The 26,107-nt window shown below is 45.6% G+C and overlaps 1 protein-coding gene and 1 non-coding gene across 2 annotated transcripts in view; one reads left to right on the top strand and one right to left on the bottom strand.

Annotated features, from left to right (window-relative positions):
* LOC119944618 (leucyl and cystinyl aminopeptidase) overlaps positions 1–26,107 on the bottom strand; it is a 96,604-nt gene that overhangs the window by 32,245 nt on the left and 38,252 nt on the right. Inside the window, exons 3-6 of the mRNA XM_038765646.1 lie at positions 16,789–16,927; positions 15,098–15,229; positions 4,824–4,944; positions 1,860–2,014 (exon numbers count right to left, since the gene is read on the bottom strand). Coding sequence (XP_038621574.1) covers positions 1,860–2,014; positions 4,824–4,944; positions 15,098–15,229; positions 16,789–16,927 — 547 coding nt within the window. The remainder of the gene's footprint in view (positions 1–1,859; positions 2,015–4,823; positions 4,945–15,097; positions 15,230–16,788; positions 16,928–26,107) is intronic.
* Positions 24,260–24,397, top strand: LOC119944824. Its single transcript, XR_005455972.1, has one exon. It is a non-coding gene; the product is annotated as a small nucleolar RNA SNORA7 (small nucleolar RNA).

Below are 26,107 nucleotides of genomic sequence, written 5' to 3'. Positions count from 1 at the left end.
ACATTGCTTCCCTATTATTAGTGCACAAATATGCACCTCAATAAGGGGGTGAGAGGAAAGGCAACAAAAATGAGCCCCAATAACTGCTGGAAAGAGCAAGCTGTAGTAGGAGAGAAGCGCGGGGCCTAGTGGATAGATCTTAGGCCTAGGAGTCAGAAGGACTAGGGTTCTAATCACTCCAGTCACTTAACTTCTCAGTGCCTCAGTTCCCTTATCTGTAAAATGAGGATTAAAACGGTAAGCCCCGAGGGACAGGAACTGGGTCCAACCTGATTATTTTCCATCTACCACAGCACTTAACACATAATAATAATGATATTTGTTTTTTTAGAGGCATTTATTAAGCGCTTACTATGGGCAAAGCACTGTTCAAAGCACTGGGGAGATTAAAGGGCAATCAGGTTGTCCCACAGGGGGCTCACAGTCTCAATCACTATTTTACAGATGAGGTAACTGAGGCACAGAGAAGTTAAGAGACTTGCCCGAAGTCACATAGCTGACAATTGGTAGAGCCGGAATTTGAACCCATGACCTCTGACTCCAAAGCCCATGCTCTTTCCACTGAGCCTATGTGCCAAGCACTATTCTAGACTGTGAGTCCACTGTTGGGTAGGGACCGTCTCTATATGTTGCCAACTTGTACTTCCCAAGTGCTTAGTACAGTGCTCTGCACACAGTAAGCGCTCAATAAATACACTTGATTGATTGTTCTAAGCACTGGGATACATACAAGATTATCAGGTTGTCCCACGTGGGGCTCAGAGTCTTAATCCCCATTTTATTGATGAGATAACTGAGGCACAGGGAAGTTAAGTGACTTGCCCAAAGTCACACAGCTGACAAGTGGCAGAGCTGGGATTAGAACCCCTGACCTCTGACTCCCAAGCACGTGCTCTTTCCACTAGGCCACGCTGCTTCTCTTGTGCAAGTGCCTAGCACATAGTAAACACTTAACAAATACCATAAGAAAAAAAGAAAAAGGGGAGCAAAATGTCATCAATCAGAGGGCCCACAGCACCGAGCGGCTTGCCAGAAGTGCCTCTTGCAAAGACTTCAAGGCTTTCGCTGAGTGATTTTTCAAGGTGCGTTGCAGGACGGGTACCAACTGCAAAATGGGGATTCTGCACCTGTTCTCTCTCCTACTTAGGCTGTGAACCCTAAGTGGGTAAGGGCCAGTACCTGGCCTGATTAACTTGTATCTACCCCAGCACTTAGAACAGTGTTTGACGTGGAGCCAGAGGTCGTGGGTTCTAATCCCGGCTCCGCCACTTGTCCTCTATGTGACCTTGGGCAAGTCACTTAATTTCTCTGGGCCTCAGTTCCCTCATCTGTAAAATGGGGATAAAGACTGTGAGCCCTACATGGGATAACCTGATTACCCCAGCGCTTAGAAGAGTGCTTGGCACATGGTAAGCGCTTAACAAATACCAACATTATTATTATATAGTAAGCGCTTAATAAATACCATAAAAAGTCACCCAACTGGAAAGTGGTAGACCTGGGGTTAGATCTCTGAGGTGCCATCCCACCCCTCACCCCCATCTGCATCAGAAACAGAAAGAGCGAGACCGCCCCCCGCCCCCGAGCCACATGGTAGCCATGAGAAGCCAGCATCCACCCATTCATTCATTCAATCGTATTTATTAAGCGCTTGCTGTGTGCAGGGCACTATGCTAAGCACTTGGGAAAGTACATACAACAATAAACAGTGACATTCCCTGCCCACAGTGAGCTCACAGTCTAGACAAGGAGGGGGACAGACATCAATACGAATAAAATTACAGACGTAGACATAAGTGCTGTGGGGCTCGGCGGGGAAGGGGAGAAGAGCAAAGGGAGCAAGTCAAGGTTGTCGGGACCTGATGTGCCAGCTCGTGAGCGATGATCCTCGTAATCAACTTCTGATCCGTCACCGAAGAGGTGCGATTGTCGAACAGGAGGGTTTCTTCTCGGAAGGTGATCAGTCCCCAGTTCTCCATGGCTCCAGCCTCGAAGTCAGGAAGAGCTACCAAATCTGCGGGGAGAAAAAAATCACAGCTAAATCCCCCTGCTTTAGGTGCATCCCATAATACTTGCACGGCCTAGCAGAGTGGGCACCGACTCAAGAGTCCTGGGCTCTAATCCCAGCTCCACTATACGCCTGCTCTGGGCCTTTTTCTTTTCTAATAAATTTATTAAGCACTTGCTATATAATAATAATAATAATAATAATAATGGCATTTGTTAAGCGCTTACTATGTGCAAAGCACTGTTCTAAGCGCTGGGGTGATACAAGGTGATCAGGTTGTCCCACTTGGGGCTCACAGTCTTAATCCCCATTTTACAGATGAGGTAACAGGCTCAGAGAAGTTAAATGACTTGCCCAACGTCACACAGCAGACACCTGGCAGAGCCGGGATTAGAACCCATGACCTCTGACTCCCAAGACCATGCTCTTTCCACTGACCCACACTGCCTATATGTCAAGCACCCCCGTCAGGATTGCACCTGGAGAGTTTCCAGTCCTCTACCAGTCTTGGTATGGGAGAGTCAAGCAGAGGCCAACCCATTCCATTCCTAGCTTGGGCAGTGGCTAGAGAGCGGAAAGCATTCTGCTATAAATCAAAACTCACCTGTGCTGGGCAGCAGCGCCATGGAAGAGAGTCAAGGGAGGAGACAAGTTTACTGCGTGGAAGAAGGCGATGGTAAACCCCTTTCAGATTTTTTACCAAGAAAAATCTATGGATACACTACCAAAACAATCGCAGATTGAGAATGGGGCATTCTGAGAGAGCTATGTCCATAGAATCGCTATGGGTCGGAGATGACTCAACAGCATAAGAAAAGACAGGATATCATCATCATCATCATCAATCGTATTTATTGAGCGCTTACTGTGTGCAGAGCACTGTACTAAGCGCTTGGGAAGTACAAGTTGGCAACATATAGAGACAGTCCCTACCCAACAGTGGGCTCACAGTCTAAAAAGGGGAGACAGAGAACAAAACCAAACATACTAACAAAATAGAATAGATATGTACAAGTAAAATAGAGTAACAAATATGTACAAACATATATACATATATACAGGTGCTGTGGGGAAGGGAAGGAGGTAAGATGGGGGGGGGTGGAGAGGGGGACGAGGGGGAGAGGAAGGAAGGATATGTCTAGTACGGTTCTAAGTGCTGGGGTAGATACAGGTTAATCAGGCCCGATACAGGCCCTGTCCCACATAGGGCTCACAGTCTAAGTAGAAGGGAGAACAGCTGTTGAATCCCCATTTTGCAGCTGAGGAAACTGAGGCCCTGAGAAGTTAAGTGACTTGCCCAAGGTCACACAGCAAGTAAGTGGCAGAGCCGCGATTAGAACCCAGGTCCTCTGGCTCCCAGGCCTGTGCTTTATCGCTAGGCCACGCTGCTTCTCAATATTTGGACAAGTAAGGCAGCTAACTTTTGTGTGCCTCAGTTGCCTCATCCAGAAAATGGGCATTAAATACCTGTTTTCCCTCCCACCTTCTAAGACCATGCATCCTGTGTGGAAAAGGGGTGGTGTCCAATCTGATTATATTGTCCCTACCCAAGAGCTTAGTATAGTGCTGGGCACCTAGTAAGGGCTTAATAAGCAGCGTGGCTCAGTGGAAAGAGCACGGGCTTTGGAGTCGGAGGTCATGGGTTCAAATCTCAACTCTGCCAATTGTCAGCTGTGTGACCTTGGGCAAATCACTTCACTTCTCTGGGCCTCAGTTACCTCATCTGTAAAATGGGGATTAAGACTGTGAGCCCCCAGTGGGACAACCTGATCACCTTGTAACCTCCCCAGTGCTTAGAACAGTGCTTCACATATAGTAAGTGCTTAATAAATGTCATTATTATTATTAATAATAATAAAATAGCATCATTATTACTATGACTTTTTGGTTCTATTCTTCATATGAAAGCCCTCTTGGAAATCCATCGACGTACCCTCTGAAGAGCCTGGCATCCAACCCCTAGGGGAAGACTGAACTCAACACCTCCTTGGGCTTTGCTGTCAAACTGCTCTTTCACCGCTATTGCAACACAACATCACAAATCCTCTTTGGAGCCAGGATTTCCCCAGCTCCAACTGCGACAACCCAGGTGAGACCGCCCACAATGAGGAGATCCCCACAGTCATTCTGACTATTCCTTTGACCCCTTCGGATTTCCCCAGGCAAACTCACTCTTCGCTTGCTCCTAGATTCCCAGCTACATTTAGGCCTCCTTTCCCAGGAAGCCAGATGTCTCTCAACTTTGGAATGACACAAAACAGATCAAAAAAGTCCATTAACACAGCTTCCTCCCATCGGCTTGGTTTTCACTCATTCAATCGTACTTATTGAGTGCTTACTTTGTGTGAAGCAATGTACCAAGCGCTTGGGAGAGTACAATAAAATAACAGACACATTACTGCCCACAACGAGCTCACAGTCTAGAGGGGGAGACAGACATCAATCTAAATAGATAAATAAATAGATTGAATAAATAAATAACAGATATATACGATATACACATATGTGCTGTTGGGATAGGGAGGATGAATAAAGAAGCAAATAAGAGTGGTGCAGAAGGGAGTGGGAGAAGAGGAGAGGAGGGCTTAGGGAGGGAAGGCTTCTTGGAGGAGATGGGCCTTCAATAAGGCTTTGAATTGGGGTACAGCAATTATCTCTCATATGAGGAGGGAGGGTGTTCCCGGCCAGAGGTAGGATTGCTCACCGGAGCAATGGGGATGAAATACGACATTCTTGACTTTGAATCTGTACTGTGCCCCAAAAGTCTTTCTTTTCTCCCAAGAATGTGCAGCGACTCGGAGTTGAAATGGCTTACCTAGTTTCTGGAGGGGGTACGTAATGTTGAAGTACTTCTGGTAAAAATGCAGGAGCTTCACTGCGGTATCCAGGGCATGCTCGACTTGGCCAATTTTATCTGGCACAGTGTACACAGACACCTAAGGAGGGGCAAAGAAAGAGGGGCAAGTGAGAATGAGGAGGAATGAAACCTTAGTCCCAACTCTTCAAACAAAACGGGTCCAAGAGGGGACACGCCCAGCCCACCCCACAATGCAACTTCACAGTGATCCTCAAATATCAATCTCAAGTTCTTGTACCTGTTTGCTTTTGAGACTCTCCTTCGCCCCCAAACTCTCTCCTTCCTTCGCCCCAGAACACTCGAAGGTAGAGCAGTGGTCAAAAATCCTGAGGAATGCTAAAGGGGCCTGTTGTATGCTCTTGTCAAGTCAGTTTCCTCATCTGTAAAATGGGGAGTAAATGCCTCTTCTCTCTCCCCCTTACACTTCGAGCTCCATTAGGGAACAGGGACTGTGACAAGGACTGTGCTGGGCAGGAGGCAGTGTGGCCTAGTGAAAAGATCACAGGACCTGTGATCAGATTCAGAGGACCTGTGTTCTAATCCCTGCTCCACCACACACCAGTTGTGTGACCTTGGGTAAGTCATTTAACTTCTAATTCCGGTTCCGCCACTCGTCTGCTGTGTGACCATGAGACCTGTGTAACATGTTCACTTCACTATGCCTCAGTTACCTCATCTGTAAAATGGGGATTAAGACTGTGGGCCCCGTGTGGGACAGGAACTGTGTCCAATCTGATTAGCTTCTATCTAAGCTAATCAGAAGCAGCATGGCTCAATGGAAAGAGCCCAGGCTTTGGAGTCAGAGATCATGGGTTCAAATCCCGGCTCCACCAATTGTCAGCTGTGTGACTTTGGGTAAGTCACTTCACTTCTCTGGCCCTCAGTTCCCTCATCTGTAAAATGGGGATGAAGACTATGAGCCCCACGTGGGGCAACCTGATCACCTTGTAACCTCCCCGGCGCTTAGAACAGTGCTTTGCACATAGTAAGCGCTTAATAAATGCCATCATCATTATCATCATCATCATCTACCCCTGCACTTAGTACAGTGCCTGGCACATGGTAAGCACTTAACAAATACCATTAAAAAAAAAGATAATTGGGTTGGACACAGTCCCTGTCCCACATAAGGCTCAGTCTTTCCCATTTTACATACAAGGAAACTGAGGCAGAGAGAAGTGACTCACCCAAGGTCACACAGAAAACAAGTGGCAAAGGAGGGATTAGAACCCAGTTCCTCTGATTCTCAGGCCTGTGCTCTTTCCACAAGGTCACTCTGCTTCTCCTTCAATACAACAGACAAGATCCCTGCCTACAAGAAGCTTACAGATTATAATAATAATAATAATAATGATAATAATGTGGTATTTGTTAATTGCTTACTATGTGCCAGGCACTGTAGTAAGCGCTGCGGTGGATGCGAGCAAATCAGTATGGACACAGTCCCCATCCCACATGGGGCTCAAAGTCTCAATCCCCATTTTACAGGTGAGGTAACTGGGATACAGAGAAGTGAAGTTCATTCAGTCATACTTATTGTTATTGTTATTTGTTATGCTAAAGGGGCCTGTTGTATGCTCGTCAAGTCAGTTTCCTCATCTGTAAAATGGGGAGTAAATACCTCTTCTCTAGCCCCCTTACACTTCGAGCTCCATTAGGGAACAGGGACAGTGACAAGGACTGTGCTGGGCAGGAGGCAGTGTGGCCTAGTGTTATTTGTTACTTATTGGGTGCTTACTGGGTGCAAAGCACTGTACTAAGCGCTTGAGAGAGTACAATAACAGACATATTCTAGCCCACAACGAGCTCACAATCTAGAGGAGGAGACAGATATTAGTACAGATAAATAAATAGATTTATTTAATAAATAAATAAATAAAGTGACTGGCTCACGGTGACATAACAGACAAGTTGGCGGAGCTGGGATTGGAAAACATGACCTTCCGGCTCCCAGGCCCAGGCTCTACTCACTATGTAACACTGCTTCTCCATGCCCTTTCCTGTGCATCTACTGTTCATCCCAAACCCTCTTAGCCCCCTCGGCTGGGGCGCCGATAGGGAAAAGTGAAAGGGCAGTTCATCAACACGGTCCCCGGTCGTGCCTCCTGCCAAGGCACGAGGGAGGTTGAAACTGGCAGCCACAACCGACGCAGGATGGATTCTGAGGCAATCAAAAGGCAGCCGCGCATCTCATTTTGGCTGCCAACTGTTGGCTCTAATGACTCAGCCACTCTAAGAATAGTGTAAATATGCCGCAGCGACAGCAGCAGAGAGCTCGGTTCCCAGTCAGGGATCGGTACCCCCAATGATGGATGGCAATCAATCAATCAATTGGATTTATTGAAGGATTACTGTGTGCAGAGCACTGTACTAAGTGCTCGGGGGTACCACACAGCGTTGGTAGACAAGTAAATCAATCAATCCATGGTAGTTATAGAGCTCTTACTATGTGCAGAGTACTGTACTAAGTGCTTGGGAGTGTACCATTCATTCATTCAATCGTATTTATTGAGTGCTTACTGTGTGCAGAGCACTGTACTACGCACTTGGGAAGGACAAATTGGCAACATATAATAATAATGGTATTTGTTAAGCCCTTACTATGTGCAAAGCACTGTTCTAAGTGCTGGGAAGGTTACAAGGTGATCATGTTGTCCCATGGGAGGCTCACAGTTTTAATACCCATTTTACAGATGAGGTAACAGGCACAGAGAAGTTAAGTGACTTGCCCAAAGTCACACAGCTGACAGTTGGCGGAGCCTGGATTTGAACCCATGACCTCTGACTCCAAAGCCCGGGCTCTTTCCACTGAGCCACGCTGCTTCTCTCGGTCCCTACCCAACAATGGGCTCTCAGTCTAGAAGGGGGAGACAGACAACAAAACATGTAGACAAGTTGTCAGGAACAAATAGAATTAAAGTTAAATGCACACCAATGCACACCTATGCACTTGGACCTATTCCCCTAGAGCACTTAATAGTCAGTCTGTCAGTCAATAGTATTTTTACATAGTAAGCGCTCAATAAACACAAATGATCGAGTGAGTGCTTTCTGTGTGCAGAGCCCTGTACTAGACTGAAAGCTCGTTGTGGGCATGGAATGTGCCTGCTATATTGTTATATTGTACTTTCCCAAGTGCTTAGTACACTCCGCACACAATGAGCACTTAGTAAATACGACTGAATGAATATAACAGAGTTGGTAGACGTGTTCCCTGCCCACAACGAATTTACAGTCAGAGCAGAGGGACAGCCAAGCAGCTGGAGAAACCTTTGAACCCAAAGGCTTTACAGAAACCTCCGAGAGAAACTGTACACAACCTGGACATTTTCTAGAGAGAAGCAATGCTCTCTGGATTGGAAGAATTGCAATCAAGCAGTGGTATAGACTGAGCTCTTACTCTGTGCCGAGAACTGTACTTGGGAGAATATAATGGATTGGGCAGACATGAATCTAGACTGTAAGCTCTTCGTGGGCAGGGAACAAATCTACCAACTCTCATATACTGTACTCTCCCATACACTTAGTACAGTCAAACAGAAAGTCTTTACCAGTGGTTTTAAAGCACTCACTCAGCTTTCCCCTCCTACCTTACTCAATGATCTCCTCCCATAGCCCAGCCCACACACTTTGCTGCTCTAGAGGAGCAGCTTGGCTCAATGGAAAGAACACGGGCTTGGGAATCAGAGGTCATGGGTTCAAATCCCATCTCTGCCAATTGTCAGCTGTGTGACTTTGGGCAAGTCACTTAACTTCTCTGTGCCTCAGTTACTTCATCCGTAAAATGGGGATTAAGACTGTGAGCCCCACGTGGGACAACCTGATCACCTTGTATCCTCCCCAGTGCTTAGAACACTGCTTTGCACATAGTAAGTGCTTAACAAATGCCATTATCATTATTATTATTATTATTTTATTATTAATGCCAGCCTTACTCACTTCAATCTCATCTATCTCACCGCCAACTCCTTGCCCTTGTCCTGCTTCTGACCTAGAACTCCCATCTCTCCACATAGGCCAGACCTCCACTCTCCCCACCTTCAAAGCCTTATTTAGGTCACACCTACTCCAAGAAGCCTTCCCTGATTAAGCCCTCCTTTCCCCAGCTCCCTTTCCCTTCTACGTTGCCCACGCACTTGGATCTGTACCCTTTGGGCATCTGGTTTTCACCTCACTCAGCCCCACAGCACCAATATGCACCTTAAATTCTTTATTTATTATTAACATCTGTTTCTTCCTCTGAACTGTGAGCTCACTATGGGCAGGGAACGTGTCTTTTGACTCTCTTATATTGTACTCTTCCAAGTTATATTATACTCCTCTGCCTGCTGTGTCACTTGGGCAGGTCACTTCACTCCTCAGTTACCTCAACTGTAAAATGGGGATGAGGAATGGGAGCCCCACACGGGAGTTCGATTATAACCAATCTTGTATTTACCCTAGCGCTTAGTACAGTGCCTGGCACATAGTAAGAGCTTAACAAATACAATAGAAAAGGGCTCAGTACTGTGCTCTCCATGGAGGAACTGCTCCATCAGTACCACTGAGCGACTGATGGATTTGCACACAGTAAACGTTCAATAAATCAGATTGATTGACTGATGATCCCTGCCCTCAAGGAGCCTAAAATCTAGCATTGGTAGCAAGTTGGGAATCTGATCTTCCCTCTCCTCCATACAGTTAACTTCCTTTTGAGGAAGAGGAAATGTGCAATAATCCTACAACCCAGAGTTAATCAGCCAAGGGGACAAGGACTCCTTCATGATCTTCCAGGAATCGGGAACAAAGGACTTAAGACACCCAAAAATAAAGCACCTTTATATTATGAGCTTGTCTGTTCCCTGACAAGCCCCAGGTTTACAGGGTCAACGACTGGTTCCTTAGAAGAACAGCTTCTCAATCAACAGTATCACCTCTATCTAGCCTGGAGAGGCCTAGCTGCTCTGTGGAAAGGAATACCTTTAAAGAATAAACAGGCAACGTGCCCACAGCTGAGGACTGAATAAGGTGTATCAAGGCAGTCTATTACTTTAAGGGATCGGGAAGCTAGACTCTTTTCTTGATTTCCTGCTGATAGAAATTAGTCTTATATTTGCACATATTTCTCCATACTAAGTGGGCCCTCTGTTTAGGGTATGTACTCAAACCCACCATGATTTCATAACAATAATAATGATGGTATTTATTAAGCACTTACTACATGCAAAGCACTGTTCTAAGCACTGGGGAGGTTACAAGGTGATCAGGTTGTCCCACAGGGGGCTCACAGTCTTAATCCCCATTTTACAGATGAGGGAATTGAGGCACAGAGAAGTGTCTTGCCCAAAGTCACACAGCTGACAATTGGCGGAGCCAGGATTTGAACCCATGACCTCTGACTCCAAAGCCCAGGCTCTTTCCACTGAGCCACGCTGCTTCTCTAGCCCTCACTGCTATCACACTGCTAGCCAAAACATGTTGACACAAATTGTCGTAGGACTGGTTAACTCCTAGTAACTGTTGTTCTGGGAAAATTGTTATTCCATAAGTGAATAAGACAGTAATAATAATAATGCTTTTGTTAAGATGTGTGTGTGCATGTGTGTATATGTATTGATATGTGTAGCAAACTATCTGAAAGGGCACAAAAGTTACTAGTTAAGCACTTTGGTTTACCACCAGCCTAGAATTTTTCTCCAAAGCAGCAACAGAGAAAGACGACAGCAGTATTTTAAGGGGATGATGAAAGAGAGAGACATTCAAAAGTGGCACTTGCAGAAACAGCATAGTCTAGTGGATAGAGCACGGGCCTGGGAATCAGAAGGACTTGGGTTTTAATCCTGGCTCCGTCACTCAGTTGCTGTGGGACCCTGGCAAATCAATTCACTTCTCTGGGCTTCGGTTACCTCATCCGGAAAATGGGGATTAAGACAGTTAGTCTCAGGTGGGACTAGGACTGTGTCCAATCCAATTTGCTTGTATAATAATAATGATGGCATTTGTTAAGCACTTACTATGTGCAAAGCACTGTTCTAATAATAATAATAATAATAATAATAATGGCATTTATTAAGCACTTACTATGCACAAAGCACTGTTCTAAGCGCTGGGGAGGTTACAAGGTGATCAGGTTGTCCCACTTGGAGTTCACAGTCTTAATCCCCATTTTACAGATGAGGTAACAGGCTCCGAGAAGTTAAGTGACTTGCACAAGGTCACACAGCAGACATGTAGCGGAGCCAGGATGTGAACCCATGACCTCTGATTCCAAAGCCCATGCTCTTTCCACTGAGCCACGCTGCTTCTCAACCACCATAGGGTTTACTGTACTTAATACCTGGCACATAGTAAGTGCTTAACAGATACCACAATTATTATTATCATTATATGAAATTTCAGGTTCAAAGGTGATTAAAATCACAGGTGGGAGGGGCTGGATAAAACTGGAATTTTGGCCACCGAATTTCCCACACCGTCTGGACCAGACAGGGTTCACCAAAGCTTGAGAGTGGCAGGTTCAAAACAAACTAAAGAAGCTCCCCTCCCTCAAGATGATGGTAAAAATAGGGGATTTGTTGCCAAAGGAAAAAGCTTTGTTAGCCCAAAGCATCAGTAGGCACAAGAGGGGTTTGGGTACATTTAAGACTGAGGAAGCCATAATGTTAGACAGTGCTGTGTAACTTTGGTCAGGCTCTGGTGACAGCTCTGTGTTTGTGTCCAAACATTTCAAAGGTCCTGCTGACAGCTGCAAGGGAATTGCAAAAAAAAAGAATGGAGAAACTACATTTCCCTCGAAGCAAAGGGGCTGACTGGTCAATGCGGCCCCTTTCTCCCAGAATATGCTGGTAAAATAACCATATGATCACTAGAGAGAATGTTAAGTGTGCGACTGTTAGAGAGTGTGTGAGAGTGTGTACTTGCTGTGTGAGAGTGCGGGCGTGTGATTTTATTTCATGACCACAGCCAGATATTCTGGGTTTTCTTCTTTTGTTTTTCAAATAATAGTATTTGTTAAGTGCTTACTATATGCCAGATTTTCTTTTAATGGTATTTGTTAAGAACTTTGTAGAGAAGCAGAGTGGCTCAGTGGAAAGAGCACGGGCTTTGAAGTCAGAGGTCATGGGTTCAAATCCCAGCTCCGCCAATTGTCAGCTGTGTGAGTTTGGGCAAGTCACTTAACTTCTCTGGGCCTCAGTTCCCTCATCTGTAAAATGGGGATTAAGACTGTGAGCCCCCCCATGGGACAACCTGATCACCTTGTAACTTCCCCAGCGCTTAGAACAGTGCTTTGCACATAGTAAGCGCTTAATAAATGCCATCATCATTATTAGCTTACTACACACCAGACACTGTTCTAAACTCCAGGGTAGGTACAAAGAAATCGGGTTGAACACAAACCATGTCCCAGGTGGGGCTCATAGTCTTAATCCCCATTTTCCAGAGGAGGTAATCGAGGCACCAAGGTCACACAGCAGATAAGTGGCAGAGCCAGGATTAGAATTCAGGTCCTTCTGACTCCCAGGGTCATGCTCTATCCACTAGGTCACACTGCTTCTCTGCTCTTCTGGGAACATTCCTTCCACAGCCCACAGTCTTTGAAGACAATGATCTTGTATCTACCCCAGAGCTTAGAACAGTGCCTGGCACATAGTAAGAGCTTAACAGACACCATTAAAAAAAAAGCTTCAATCTGAAGCTCAGTCGCTAAGAACACTGCGATTTTCCAGAGTGAGCAGGTCCTCTTGTTTGACTTTGTGAAGTTTCAGTCAGGGCCCTCCCCAACCGCCAGAGTCTCTCAGTCTCCCAGGGTGAAAGTCACCGCAGGACGTTAGGAAGGACTACTGAATCACATCAGTAATGGTGGAGAGGTGAGCTGTGGGCGACGGCCATGACTCCCGCTCTACTTCCAACATCCCTGGGTGAGGCTCTTGGCTGGATCTTAAACAGAATGGGGTAAGAAGGGACCCTCAGGCCCCAGAGCCAGCTGCTGATCAATGGACCCAGGAGTCCAGGCATCAGCCTGCGGCCCTCTTGCGTCAGGGGTCAGTGCTGGCTACCAGTCAACCTACACATCAAGCAAAAACTCCTCACTCGGCTTCAAGGCTGTCCATCACCTCACCCCCTCCTACCTCACCTCCCTTCTTTCCTTCTCCAGCCCAGCCCACACCCTCCGCTCCTCTGCCGCTAACCTCCTCACTGTGCCTCGTTCTCGCCCATCCCGCTGTCGACCCCCGGCCCACGTCCTCCCCCTGGCCTGGAATCAATCAATCAATCGTATTTTTTGAGCGCTTACTGTGTGCAGAGGTTCTAATCCCCGCTCCATCACTTGCCGGCTGTTGGACAATTTTCCAGCACCTCAGTTTCCTCATCTGTAAAACGGGGTTATCTCCCCACTAGCATCCACCCAGTGCTTGCTGCCTCTCCCCTGCAGCTCTCAGGGCTCTGCTCCCAGAATGCCTTGTGCATTATGGACCTCCCACTTGGACTTAAGTCATCATTGATCACCCCCTAGATCACCCCACCAGATGTTCATGCGACTCCTCGGAGTACCCGTCGCCCCCCACCTCCGGGCTTGTTCTGTGACTTGAGCAAGTCACTCTCTGTGCCTCAATTTCCTCAGCTGTAAAATGGGGATTCCATCCTACTCCCTCTTAGTTGGACTGTGAGCCCCGTGTGGGACAGGGGACTGTGTCCAACCTGACAAACTTGTATGTATCCCAGCACTTAGAACAATGTTTGACACGAAGTAAGCACTTAAAACACCATAAAACAAATCCCCTTCCTGGCTCCCAGGGCCTTTGTCAACCTCATTTATTGTTCTACAGTACTCTCCCAAATCCTTAGTTCAGTGCTCTGGACAAGTAAGCTCTCAATAATCAATCAATCAATCGTATTTATTGAGCACTTACTGTGTGCAGAGCACTGTACTAAGCACTTGGGAAGTACAAGTTGGCAACATATAGAGACAGTCCCTACTCAACAGTGGGCTCACAGTCTAAAAGGGGGAGACAGAGAACAAAACCAAACATACTAACAAAATAAAATAGAATAGATATGTACAAGTAAAATAAATAGAGTAATAAATATGTACAAACATATATACATATATACAGGTGCTGTGGGGAAGGGAAGGAGGTAAGATGGGGGGGATAGAGAGGGGGACAAGGGGGAGAGGAAGGAAGGGGCTCAGTCTGGGAAGGCCTCCTGGAGGAGGTGAGCTCTCAGTAGGACCTTGAAGGGAGGAAGAGAGCTAGCTTGGCGGATGGGCAGAGGGAGGGCATTCCAGGCCCGGGGGATGGCGTGGGCCGGGGGTCGATGGCGGGACAGGCGAGAACGAGGTATGGTGAGGAGATCAGCGGCAGAGGAGCGGAGGGTGCGGGCTGGGCTGGAGAAGGAGAGAAGGGAGGTGAGGTAGGAGGGGGCGAGGTGATGGACAGCCTTGAAGCCCAGGGTGAGGAGTTTCTGCCTGATGCGCAATAAATATGACTGTCTGACAAGAGTCCTCTAAGGGACCTCCATTCTGCCACACTGGGATCCCACGCCAACTGTCCTCCACCTCCTGGAGGGCCCTCCACCCTGACCCACCTTCCACCACCCCAATAGGATGGACAAAAGCAGCCACAGACTAACAGCACCACCACAAAACTGCTAGACGTCTGCAACGGTCACTCTGGGCACAGTCGTGACCGTGGCTTCTGAGCTGTTTGATGCTTGAATAAGCGCTTAACAAAAGCATTATTGTTATTATTATTATTACTCTCTTACTCACTTAAGGAATAACAATTTTCCCAGAACAACAGTTACTAGGAGTTAACCAGTCCTACCACAATTTGTGTCAACATGTTTTGGCTAGCAGTGTAATAGCAGTGAGGGCTAGTGAAGCAGCGTGGCTCAATGGAAAGAGCCCAGGTTTTGGAGTCAGAGGCCATAGGTTCAAATCCCAGCTCCACCAATTGTCAGCTGTGTGACTTTGGGCAAGTCACTTCACTTCTCTGGGCCTCAGTTCCCTCATCTGTAAAATGGGAATTAGGACTGTGAGCCCCCCATGGGACAACCTGATCACTTTGTAACCTCCCCAGTGCTTAGAACAGTGTTTTGCACACAGTAAGTGCTTAATAAATGTCATCGTTATTATTAGTAGTACTATAGCACTTGGCACCTAGAAAGCACTTAACAAATCCCACAATCATTATAAGAGAGCTGGGTGACTCTGTGAGGCGCTGGGGTAGACACGGTTCAAAGAAATCACTTACCAGAATGTCATCCACCTCTCGACTCAGATTCTTCATTTCGGCCACGATGAAGGCGACCAGATAAGGACTCATTTTCACACTTTCATAAAATTCATCCTGGACCAGCCCGTCTCCGACCGGAACCGTTGTTTTCTACGGAGAGCGGAGGATAAAGACAGAACCATTAGCCGGTGATGGGCTCGCAGAACTACTGAGTCCTACCTTGTACCTTGTACTTGTAGCAAATAGTATGCGTTTACCAAGTACCATAATAATACCATAGAACTACAGCGTGATAACACGATGGTCGGTGTAGATGGTGGAGTCACTTATTAGTTTATTCAGCTGCATTTACTGAGCACTTACTGTGTGCAGAGGAGAGTACACAATAACAATAAGCAGACACATTCCCTGCCCACAATGAGCTTACAGTCTAGACAGGGAGACAGACATCAATATCAATAAATAAAATAGATATAATAAATAAATGACAGAGATAAATTAGAGGTATTTATAGTGGATCTAGCTTGGTCGGCCACACTCATCCATTGTAGGCCTGGGGCCATCTTGAAAATATAAGTACATCCCCTCAGTTCTGCCTCACCCACTTGCAACCTCCAGGAGGTTCCCCCACTTCTCCAGCTTCGCTACCATAAACCTCCTTAGGATTTTCTGTGAGTCGATTTTCGTTCCTTGGAAGTTGCTTCTACGAACCCAGGAGGCCTGAATCCATACAGAACGATCAAAGACACCTGCTGGATTTTTAAGGGCAGGCTGTGATCTGTGGACCCCACTTCCTGCTTTATGAATGTGGGGATAGTGCCTTAGAGCCTGAACCATTTTGGCTTTGTCCAAGGAGAACACAAATGCAGCACGGCCTAGAAGAAAGACCACAAGCCTGGAAGTCAGAAGAACCTGGGTTTTACTCCCAGCTCTGCTATTTGTCTGCTGTGTGACTTTGGGCGAGTCACTTCACTGCACTGTGCCTCAGTTCCCTCCTCTGTAAAATGGAGATTAAGACCGTGAGCCCCATGTGGGACTAGGACTGTGTCCAACCTGATCAGCATGTATCTACCCCAGAACTTAGTACAGTGCCTGGCACATAGTAAGCACTTACTTAATACCATATAATAATAATGATGGTATTTGTTAAGTGGTTACTATGTGCAAGGCACTGTTCTATATATACACACACCATATATATGGTATATATAGATATCTATACCATATATAAAATGAAATTAGGTGGGGCGTATTATTGAAGTCCCTCATTTTTTTCCTCTCAGCCAGGGAGTCACACAGTCTGAAATCTGGTTGTCCTTTAAGTTACTTCAGAGCCCAAGCCCTTTCTTATGGGAAGCATTTATTTTTCTTTAGTACACTGCCTGATTCCCAGAAAACGCTTAACAAAACTATAAGCTCTAGGCTATGAGCTCGTGGTGGGCAGAGAATGTGTTTATTGTTGTATTGTACTCTCCCAAGCACTTGCTAAAGTGCTCTGCACACAGTAATCAATAAATACAATAGACTCACAAACAACATTTTTTTTTTAAATGTGGCTTTCTCTGGATCTTGGAAGGGGCCTGGTATGGTGACATGGTTGATCCTGCTCTTTGCAGGTACAACCCCCCAAACAAACACATGCATACACACACACACAGACCCTTCCCCCACCAACCAGAGTTCCCTCCTGCTGAGGAGAAAAATGGTACCTTTGGCATATTGGACAAGGCGGTCTGTTGCTCCTCCCTCACGATCTTGATGAGAAATGTGGCTTTAAACGCCGGCTCGTCGAAACAGGGGAAAGCAGACCTCGCTGCCAGGGGTTCAAACTGTGTGGCCGCAAAGTACCTAAAGGACCAAGGCGGACAACACCATTAAAAATGTGCCAGCAACAGGACAGAGAGGCATGGCAGGCCACGGGATGCCCTGGATGCCTCCAGCCAGTCAGGCAGTCAGTCACTCAAATGTATTTATTGAGCGCTTACTGTGCGCAGAGAGCTGTACCAAGCCCTTGGGAGAGAACTCATTAGTCTAGCTGTCACTGAGGCCAGCTAGTGAATGAATGACATTTACTGAGCACTTACTCCGCACAGAGCACTGTACAAAACAACTGGGAGAATTCACAAGACAGTAAGCACAATCCTCATCCTCGAGGAGTTTAGCAGGGGAAGCAGACACTAAAATAAATTACAGGTAGGAGAGGCAACTGATTACGAAGTATGTACTTGAGGGCTGTGGGGATGGGGTGAGTACCAAAAGGCTTAGGAAGGCTCAAATACACAGAGTGATGCAGTAACGGGGAAATAGGTTAGGGAGAGGAGCGTGTACTCTGGGAGGGCTTCCTGGAAGAGAGAGGCACTGACTGACAACGAAGGCTGGCTGCATGGAATATTGAAAAGCAGTGTGGCCTAGTGGTAGGGCTTGGGCCAGGGACTCAGAAGGGCTTGTGTTCTAATTCCAGCTCTGCCATTTGCCTGCTGTGTGAACATGGGCAACTCACTTCACTTCTCTGGGCCTCAGATTCCTCAACTGTAAAATGGGGATTAAGACAGAGTCCCAGATGGGACAGGGACTGTATCCAACAAGGACAGGGGTTAGTACAGTGCCTGGCACACGGTAAGCGCTTAACAAATACCATATATACCTAGATATATACAGAGTAATGCATATAAATATTACTCTCTCTTTATACTATCTATGTAGTACTATGATAATAGTAATACTACTAATAAAATGACACAGAACAGTGTTTAAACACATGTGTTTAACCGTTATAATAACAGAAATATCAATATTATTCTCAATACTATATCAATATTTCTGTTATAATAATATAATATTGATATTTCTGTGTAATAATAATAATAACACATCCTTGAATTTCAGGAACTCACATACAAACAAGGAGACAATCACAAAAAGATTTCCAAATAGAGTGGTCGGAGTAAACGAATAACACTGCTAAACACAAAAATTATGCTGAATTTTTCCCATCTGATGTGGGTAAGGAATGTGTCTACCAACTCTACTGTATTTTACTTCCCCCAGAACTTACTATAGTGTTCTGCACACAGTGAGCACTCAATTCATTCAATTCAATCGTATTTATTGAGCGCTTACTGTGTGCAGAGCACTGTACTAAGCGCTTGGGAAGTACAAGTTGGCAACATATGCAGACGGTCCCTACCCAAAATAAATACCATTGACCGATTGACTGACAGGTTTGCCCCATACAGACTTGTCCCAGGACCCATCTCACAATACTCTCGGGTGAGATACCCAACTCAATGACCAAAACACAGATAAAGTGATAGAAAAGTTACACCAAATTAACTCTGTGAGTTGAACCCTCTCCAAATAATGGAATAAACCTTTCCCACTAGACGCTAAGTTCCTTGAAGGCAGGAATCATGTCATTTGTCAAACAGGGATAGAATACTCCTCCCTCCTACTTAAAGCCCCATGTGAGACAGGGACTGTGTCCAACCTGATTATCTTGTATCTATCCCAGTGCTTAGGTGCTTAGAACAGTGTTTGGCACATAGTGAGTACTAAGTACCACAATTATTATTAGCATTATTATAACCAACTGAGAAGCAGCGTGGCTCAGTGGAAAGAGCCCAGGCTTGGGAGTCAGAGGTCACAGGTTCTAAGCCTAGCTCCGCTGCTTGTCAGCTGTGTGACTTTGGGCAAGTCACTTAACTTCTCTGGGCCTCAGTTACCTCATCAGTAAAATGGGGATTAAGACTGTGAGCCCCGTGTGGGACAACCTGATCACCTTGTATCCACCCCAGTGCTTAGAACAGTGCTTTGCACATAGTAAGTGCTTAACAAATGCCATTATATTATATTCAACCAATCAATGGTATTTTTTGAGCACTTCCTCTGAGCAGAGCACTGTATGAACACGGCAGAGTTGGGAGACGCATTCCCTGCCACAAGGACTTTAACAGCTTGGAGGTTGGGGGGCAGACATTAAAATAAATTAAGGCTATGTATATAAAGGTTGGAGGGCTGAGGGTAGGTTGAATATCAAGTGCTTAAAGGGTACAAATCCAAGACCATTGTGCTCTCCCATGTGCTGACAACAGTGCTCAGTACACAATAAGCGTTCAATAAACACTACTGATGGACCGATTCTCTTCAAAACAGTAATGAGAAGGAAACTCTGAGGACTTGGTCTCTTTAAAACGAGTGGGAGCAAATAAAAGAGGCAGAGAGAAAAAGGAAATCAGTTGACGCTCCGAGGCTTGAGAATTCTAGAAATAGCACAGAGGAAGACAAGTTGTAGAGTAAAGAATCTCGACCTCAATTTAAAATAAACTTACTAAACACGTGACCGTTTCTAAAGGTGGCTGAGAGAAAGAAGCAAGGGCAGGAGACCAAAAAGGCAATTACCAGGCTAAGTAACCCACGGGAGGGAAAATGGGAGCATTTTAAAAACTTGGGTTGTGGGGGGGGGAATATGTTTTTCCATCACTTCCTCACTGTTCCATGCCAAAAGGAATTAAGAGAAGCTTGCTTCTGCAAACTTTGCCTTCAGAAGGCTTTCTTCTTCCCCTCACTGTCCTTCCCTAGCTTTCATATAGAAGAGAAGCAGCATGGCCTAGTGGATAGGGCACGGACCTGGATGTCCGAAGGACCTGGGTTCTAATCCCAGCTTTGCGCTTGTCTGCGTGTGACCTCAGGCACTTCACTTCTCAGGACCTCAGTTTCCCCTTCTGTGAAAATGGGGATTAAGACTGTGAGCCCCACGTCGGATGGGGACTGTATCCGACCTGATTAGCTTGTATTCACCCCAGCGCTTAGTAAAGAGTCTGAAAAATAAGAAGCGATTAACAAATGCCTTTGTTTATTTATTAAAAAAAAAAGAGTGGTGGAGCCAGGATTAAACCACGGTCCTTCTGATTCCCAGGTCCATGCTCTTTTCACTAGGCTACACTGCTTCTCCTAATCAGTTCTTGGGCTCTAATTTTCCATGGCTTCAGAGGAAGTATACTGATGCCTGTTTACTTGTATTGATGTCTGTCTCCCCGCTGCCCCCCAGACTGTGAGCCTGTTGAGAACAAGGATTGTCCCTCTTTATTGATGTACTGTACGTTCCAAGCACTGAGTACAGTGCTCTGCACACAGTAAGTGCTCAATAATAATAATAATGATGGCATTTATTAAGTGCTTACTATGTGCAAAGCACTGTTCTAAGCACTGGGGAGGTTACAAGGTAAGCAGGTTGTCCCACTTGGGGCTCACAGTCTTAGTCCCCATTTTACAGATGGGGTAACTGAGGCACAGAGAAGTTAAGTGACTTGCCCAAAGTCACACAGCTGACAAATGGCAGAGCCGGGATTTGAACCCATGACCTCTGACTCCAAAGCCCGGGCTCTTTCCACTGAGCCACGCTGCTTCTCCATACGAATGAATGAATGAATGACTGAATGAATGAATGGAGACATCAATCACTCAATTCATTAATTGAGCGCCTACCATCTACAGAGCATTGCACGAAGCGTTTGGGAGAGCACTGGAGGAGAAAAGAAAATATTATGAAAGGAGGAGGAGGGTCAGGGATTTAATCTTAAACTATAGCTGCTGATTACCAGGGATGGATCCAACTTGTACTTCCCAAGTGCTTAGTACAGTGCTCTGCACACAGTAAGTGCTCAATAAATAAGATTGAATGAATGGATCAGAGGCTGCTACTGTACTCTGGAGCGCTGTCTGGTTTGAAGAATATGCTGACAGTGAAAGAGTGTGTGTGTGTGTGTGTGTGTGTGTGTCTCTGAGAAATAATTTTACACATATCGTCCATGAAAAGTCAGTATGGCACCTTTTCCAGCCCCTTCACAATTAGGTAGGCATTGCTCAGACCCCAACAGATAAGAAGGGAAAGATCTGCCCTACTTCCCACAGATGATGTACTTGAATTGTTTCTGCAGCGGTCGTGATGGTTTGCACAGCATTATCCACACTCTCACGCCCAGTTTCCCTCCTCTCCGCGGCCCGCACTGTGAGATGGCTGGCGGGAAGGACGAGTCCAGCCCGTGCTCTCAGAAGATCAGAAGCAGCAGCAGATAGCACTACTATTAATCAACATCATTAACAGTGTGGACTCGGGACCTACAAATGGAAAAATACGCTAACCCAGACCAGGGAATTCAAAAGAAGATTAATAAAAGATCACTGAACTTTATGAATTTTTTTTTGTTCTTCCTAAAACATATCCTGTGGCTAGGGAGTAGCACAAATTAATTACAAATTTCAATGAAATGCATTTCCAAAGGGCTTTCCATTAATGTACCCAAGCCCATGGAAGACTAATGGAGTAAACAAGTGACAGTACCAGAAAATAATTTCAGCCATAACACTCAGGTATCTTAAAGGACTTCCAATGACCGGATTTTCTGTCACCCAAAATATAAATGAAACAAAATATTGCTTCCTCCAGTGCTCATTCATTCAGTCATATTTAGTGAGCACTTACTGTGTATACTTGTGTATATATGTACATATTTACTATTCTATTTATTTTATTAATCATGTGTATATATCTATAATTCTATTTATTTGATGCTTTTGATGCCTGTCTATTTGTTTTGTTTTATTGTCTCTCTCCCCACTTCTAGACTGCGAGCCCGTTGTTAGCCCACTGTTGGGTAGGGACTGTCTCTATGTGTTGCCAATTTGTACTTCCCAAGTGCTTAGTACAGTGCTCTGCACATAGTAAGCGCTCAATAAATACGATTGATTGATTGTTGGATAGGGATTGTCTCTGTTGCTGAATTGTACTTTCCAAGCGCTTACTATAGTGCTCATGTTTCTGGTGTTGTCATACATGAGGGTATGTTTCTGCCATTTTCTTGTGAGTGTCTTATTTATATGCAAAGTATAAGGCTGTTACTCTAAACATCTGGTATCCAAACAACAACAAAAAATATCCGTAAACCCACGGATAGATAACCAACTGAAATTGGGCAATTGCCACTCCAAGAAAAAGCCCTCCAAACTGGGCAGTTTTATTTGAGTTACTTTGAGCAAAGTCTGGCATGGTCCCCAGATGTGGATTCTTGGAGATGGGGGAACCCTGGTCTCCAGCTAGTCTGACAGGCAGAGTCCCTTTTTTTATGGTATTTAAGTGCTTACTATGTGTCAAGCCCTGTTCTAAGTGCTGAAATAAAAGGGATGAACAAAAGGAGCAAGTCAGGGTGTCACAGATGGGAGTGGAAGAAAAGGGAAAGAAGGCTTAGTTAGGGAAGGACTCTTAGGGATGTGCCTTTAGTAAGACTTAGTAGGAGGGGAGAGTAACTGTGGAAGTTACCCTCTAAAATTACTCTAGCCTAAATTACTTTTAGGCTAGAATAATTAGCCTAAAGGGAGCCTGCTTATTTGGAGAAAGCAGGGTCTGGGTTGTGAATCAGATTAAGGAGGCTGCACAAAATGCTATCCTCTTGGGGGCTGGGCCACGGCAGAGAAGCACATACATGATAAAACCCAGTTCCTGTTGTCTTTGTAAATATTTTCCACGGATCTGATCATCTTCTATCTACCAAGTTAATTTCATTCATTCAATCATATTTATTGAGCACTTACTGTGTGCAGAGCACTGTACTAAGCGCTGGGGAAGTACAAGTTGGCAACATATATGGCATTTATTAAGCGCTTACTATGTGCAAAGCGCTATTCTAAGTGCTGGGGAGGTTACAAAGTGATCAGGTTGTCCCCTGGGGGGCTCACAGTCTTCATCCCCATTTTAATAATAATAATGGCATTTATTAAGCACTTACTATGTGCAATGCACTGTTTTAAGCGGTGGGGAGGTTACAAGGTGATCAGGTTGTCCCACGGGGGGCTCACAGTCTTACAGATGAGGTCACTAAGGCCCAGAGAAGTTAAGCAACTTGCCCAAAGTCACACAGCTGACAACTAGAAGAGCCAGGATTTGAACCCATGACCTCTGACTCCACAGCCTGTGCTCATTCCACTGAGCCACGCTGCTTCTCCCTATCCCGCCTTGATTATGTATCGGCCTCCTTGCTGATCTCCCAGCCTCCTGTCTCTCCCCACGCCAGTCTATACTTCACTCGGTTTCCCTGATCATTTTTCTACAGAAACGTTCGGCCCACTTTTCCCCACTCCTCAAGATCGTTTCGTCCATCCTCCCCCACATCAAACAGAAACTCCTCACCACTGGCTTTCAAGAACTCAATCACCTTGCTCCTTCTTACCTCACCACTCTGCTCCTATAACCAGCCCACACACTTCGCTCCTTTAACTTTCTCATTCTACCTTAATCTCGTCTATCTCGCCGCCAACCTCTTGCTCACATCCTGCCTCTGGCCAGGAATGCCCTCCCTCTTCCTACCACTCAGGCAATTACTCTCCCCCTTCAAAGTCTTACTGAAGCCACATCTCCTCCAAGAGGCCTTCCCTAAGCCCTCCTTTCCTCTTCTCCCACTCCCTTCTGCATCACTTTGACTTGACTTCATCCTCCTTCCCAGCCCCACGGCACTTTTGTACATAGCTGCGATTTTATTTATTTAAATTGATGTCTGTCTCTCCCTCTAGACTGTAAGCTCACTGTGGGCACAGAATGTGTCTATTATACTGCTGTAATGTACTCTCCTAGTAAAGTGCTCTCCATGTAGTGAGCACTCAATAAATACTATTGACTGTCTGAGCTCTGCATATTGCTTGGCACATAGAAAGAGAAGCAGGATGGCCTTGTGGAAAGAGCAGCCTGGGAGTCAAGGGCCCGGGGTTCTAATCCTGGCTCTGTGACCTCAGACAAGTCATGTAACTTTGTGGCCCCTCAGTTTCTCCATATGTAAAATGGGGATCAAATAACTGTTCTCTCTCCTCCACATTATTATGATTAATAAGGTTTAAAAAATAACACATTTTTATATCTTTGCCTGCTTGCTTCATTAGAGTGAAAACTCCCTGGGTCACTTCATTATTTTGCCCTTCTGTATTCTGTTTTTCCCAAGCACCAAGAAAGTGCCCCACACGACTCAGAAGGGCCTGGGTTCTAATTTTGCCTCTGCTACGTGTCAGCTGTGTGACCTTAGGCAAATCACTTAATTTTTCTGTGTCTCATTTGTAAAATGTGGATTAAGACTATGAGCCCCATGTTGGGCATGGACTGTATCCAACCTGATTATCTTGTAACTACCCCAGAGGTTACCCCTCTCAGGGTCGCACCTGGAGAGTTTCCAGTCCTCTGCCACTCTCGACTATGGGAGGGAGAGTCAAGCAGAGGCCTACCCATTCCATTCCTAGCTTGCCCAGTGGCTAGCGAGGGGAAGGCCATCTGCTACAAGTCAAAACTCCCCCGTGCTGGGCAGCAGTGGCATGGAAGACAGTCGAGGGCAGAGACTCAAGTTGACTGCGTGGAAGGAGCCAATGGTACACCAATTACAGATTTTTCCAAAGAAAACTCCATCACTTGACTATCAGAATGATTGCAGATGGAGATGGGGGGGTTCTGGAAGAGATGTGTCCATGGCATCGCTATGGATCGGAGACGACTAGACGGCATAACACAAGACCCCTTTGGTTAATACGGTGCCTGGCACAAAGTAAGTGCTAAACAAATATTATGGGGGAGGGGAGGAAGGGGATGGAAGTAGAAGTTCAATACTTCCTACCATTCTGGCTACCTCCCTGCCCATCTCATGGGCTCCCCTAGTTGGTTTTCCTTAGCATCATCTTTAGAAAGCCAAAACGGGCATTCCCTAAAACAAGCTGTACACCAAGACCCAAGAAACAATCCTTAGAATTCCCTCAGACTTGTTCTGACGACTTTGACACCTGTCTCCATGTCTTCTTGTCTGTCTCCCCCTTCTAGACTGCGAGCCCGTTGTTGGGTAGGGACCGTCTCTTTATGTTCCCAACTTGTACTACCCAAGCGCTTAGTACAGGGCTCTGCACAGAGTAAGCACTCAATAAATAAGATTGAATGAAAGATGAAGGAGGAAATCATGGACTATGTCCACTTGCAAAGGAAAAGTGATCCACATAGAAAGGAAGAAAAAAAAAAAGGCAAGTCCTCACTTTCCATTTTAATAGTAAATCTCTAGCACCGCCTAACCCTGAGAGTTCCTGTCTAACAGTCAGGACAACATGAGGAACAGGTGAAATCCCTGTTTAGCATGTAAGCTATCTGTGGGCAGGGAACGTTTTACCTCTTTACTGTGTACTTGCCGAGCATCTAATACAGTGCACCACTCCAAGCAGATGCTCAACAAATGTTACTACTACCGATCCTTCTCCTACTGTCCTCTGTAAGCAAACAGAGTTACAATCGGCACCTCTTTACAGTCGAATCTGGATCATATTGAAGGCACGACTCCTCCAAGACGTTGTCCCTAACTAAGACCTCCTCTCCTCTTTTCCCACTCCCTTCTGCGCCACTCTTCCTTGCCCCTTCATTCATCCTCCCTCCTATCTCCACAGCACATTTCTATATATCTGTATATGTATTTTTGTAGTTTATTTACTTATCTTACCTCCTTCCCTTCCCCACAGCACCTGTATATATGTATATATGGTTGTACATATTTATTACTCTATTTATTTATTTATTTATTTATTTTACTTGTACATTTCTATCCTACTTATTTTATTTTGTTGGTATGTTTGGTTCAGTTCTCTGTCTCCCCCTTTTAGACTGTGAGCCCACTGTTGGGTAGGGACTGTCTCTATGTGATGCCAATTTGTACTTCCCAAGCGCTTAGTACAGTGCTCTGCACATAGTAAGCGCTCAATAAATACGATTGATTGATTGATTGATTGATTATCTATTTATTTCTTTATATTAATGTCTGTCTCCCCCTCTAGACCACGAGTCAATGTGGGCAGGAATGTTTCTGTTGTTATATTGTACTCTCCCAAGCGCTTAGTATAGTGCTTTGCACAAAATAAAGCACTCAATAAATACAACTGAATGAATGAATGAATTGTAAGTGCCTCGGGGCCAGCATCTTATCTACCACCTCTATTGCACTCTCAAGCTCTCACTACACTGCTCTG

The sequence above is a fragment of the Tachyglossus aculeatus genome, chromosome 23, assembly GCF_015852505.1.
Source record: "Tachyglossus aculeatus isolate mTacAcu1 chromosome 23, mTacAcu1.pri, whole genome shotgun sequence".
In the NCBI taxonomy this organism is placed as follows: domain Eukaryota; kingdom Metazoa; phylum Chordata; class Mammalia; order Monotremata; family Tachyglossidae; genus Tachyglossus; species Tachyglossus aculeatus.
The sequence above is the reverse complement of the archived record's forward strand: the minus strand, read 5'-3'. Positions and strand labels throughout refer to the sequence as shown.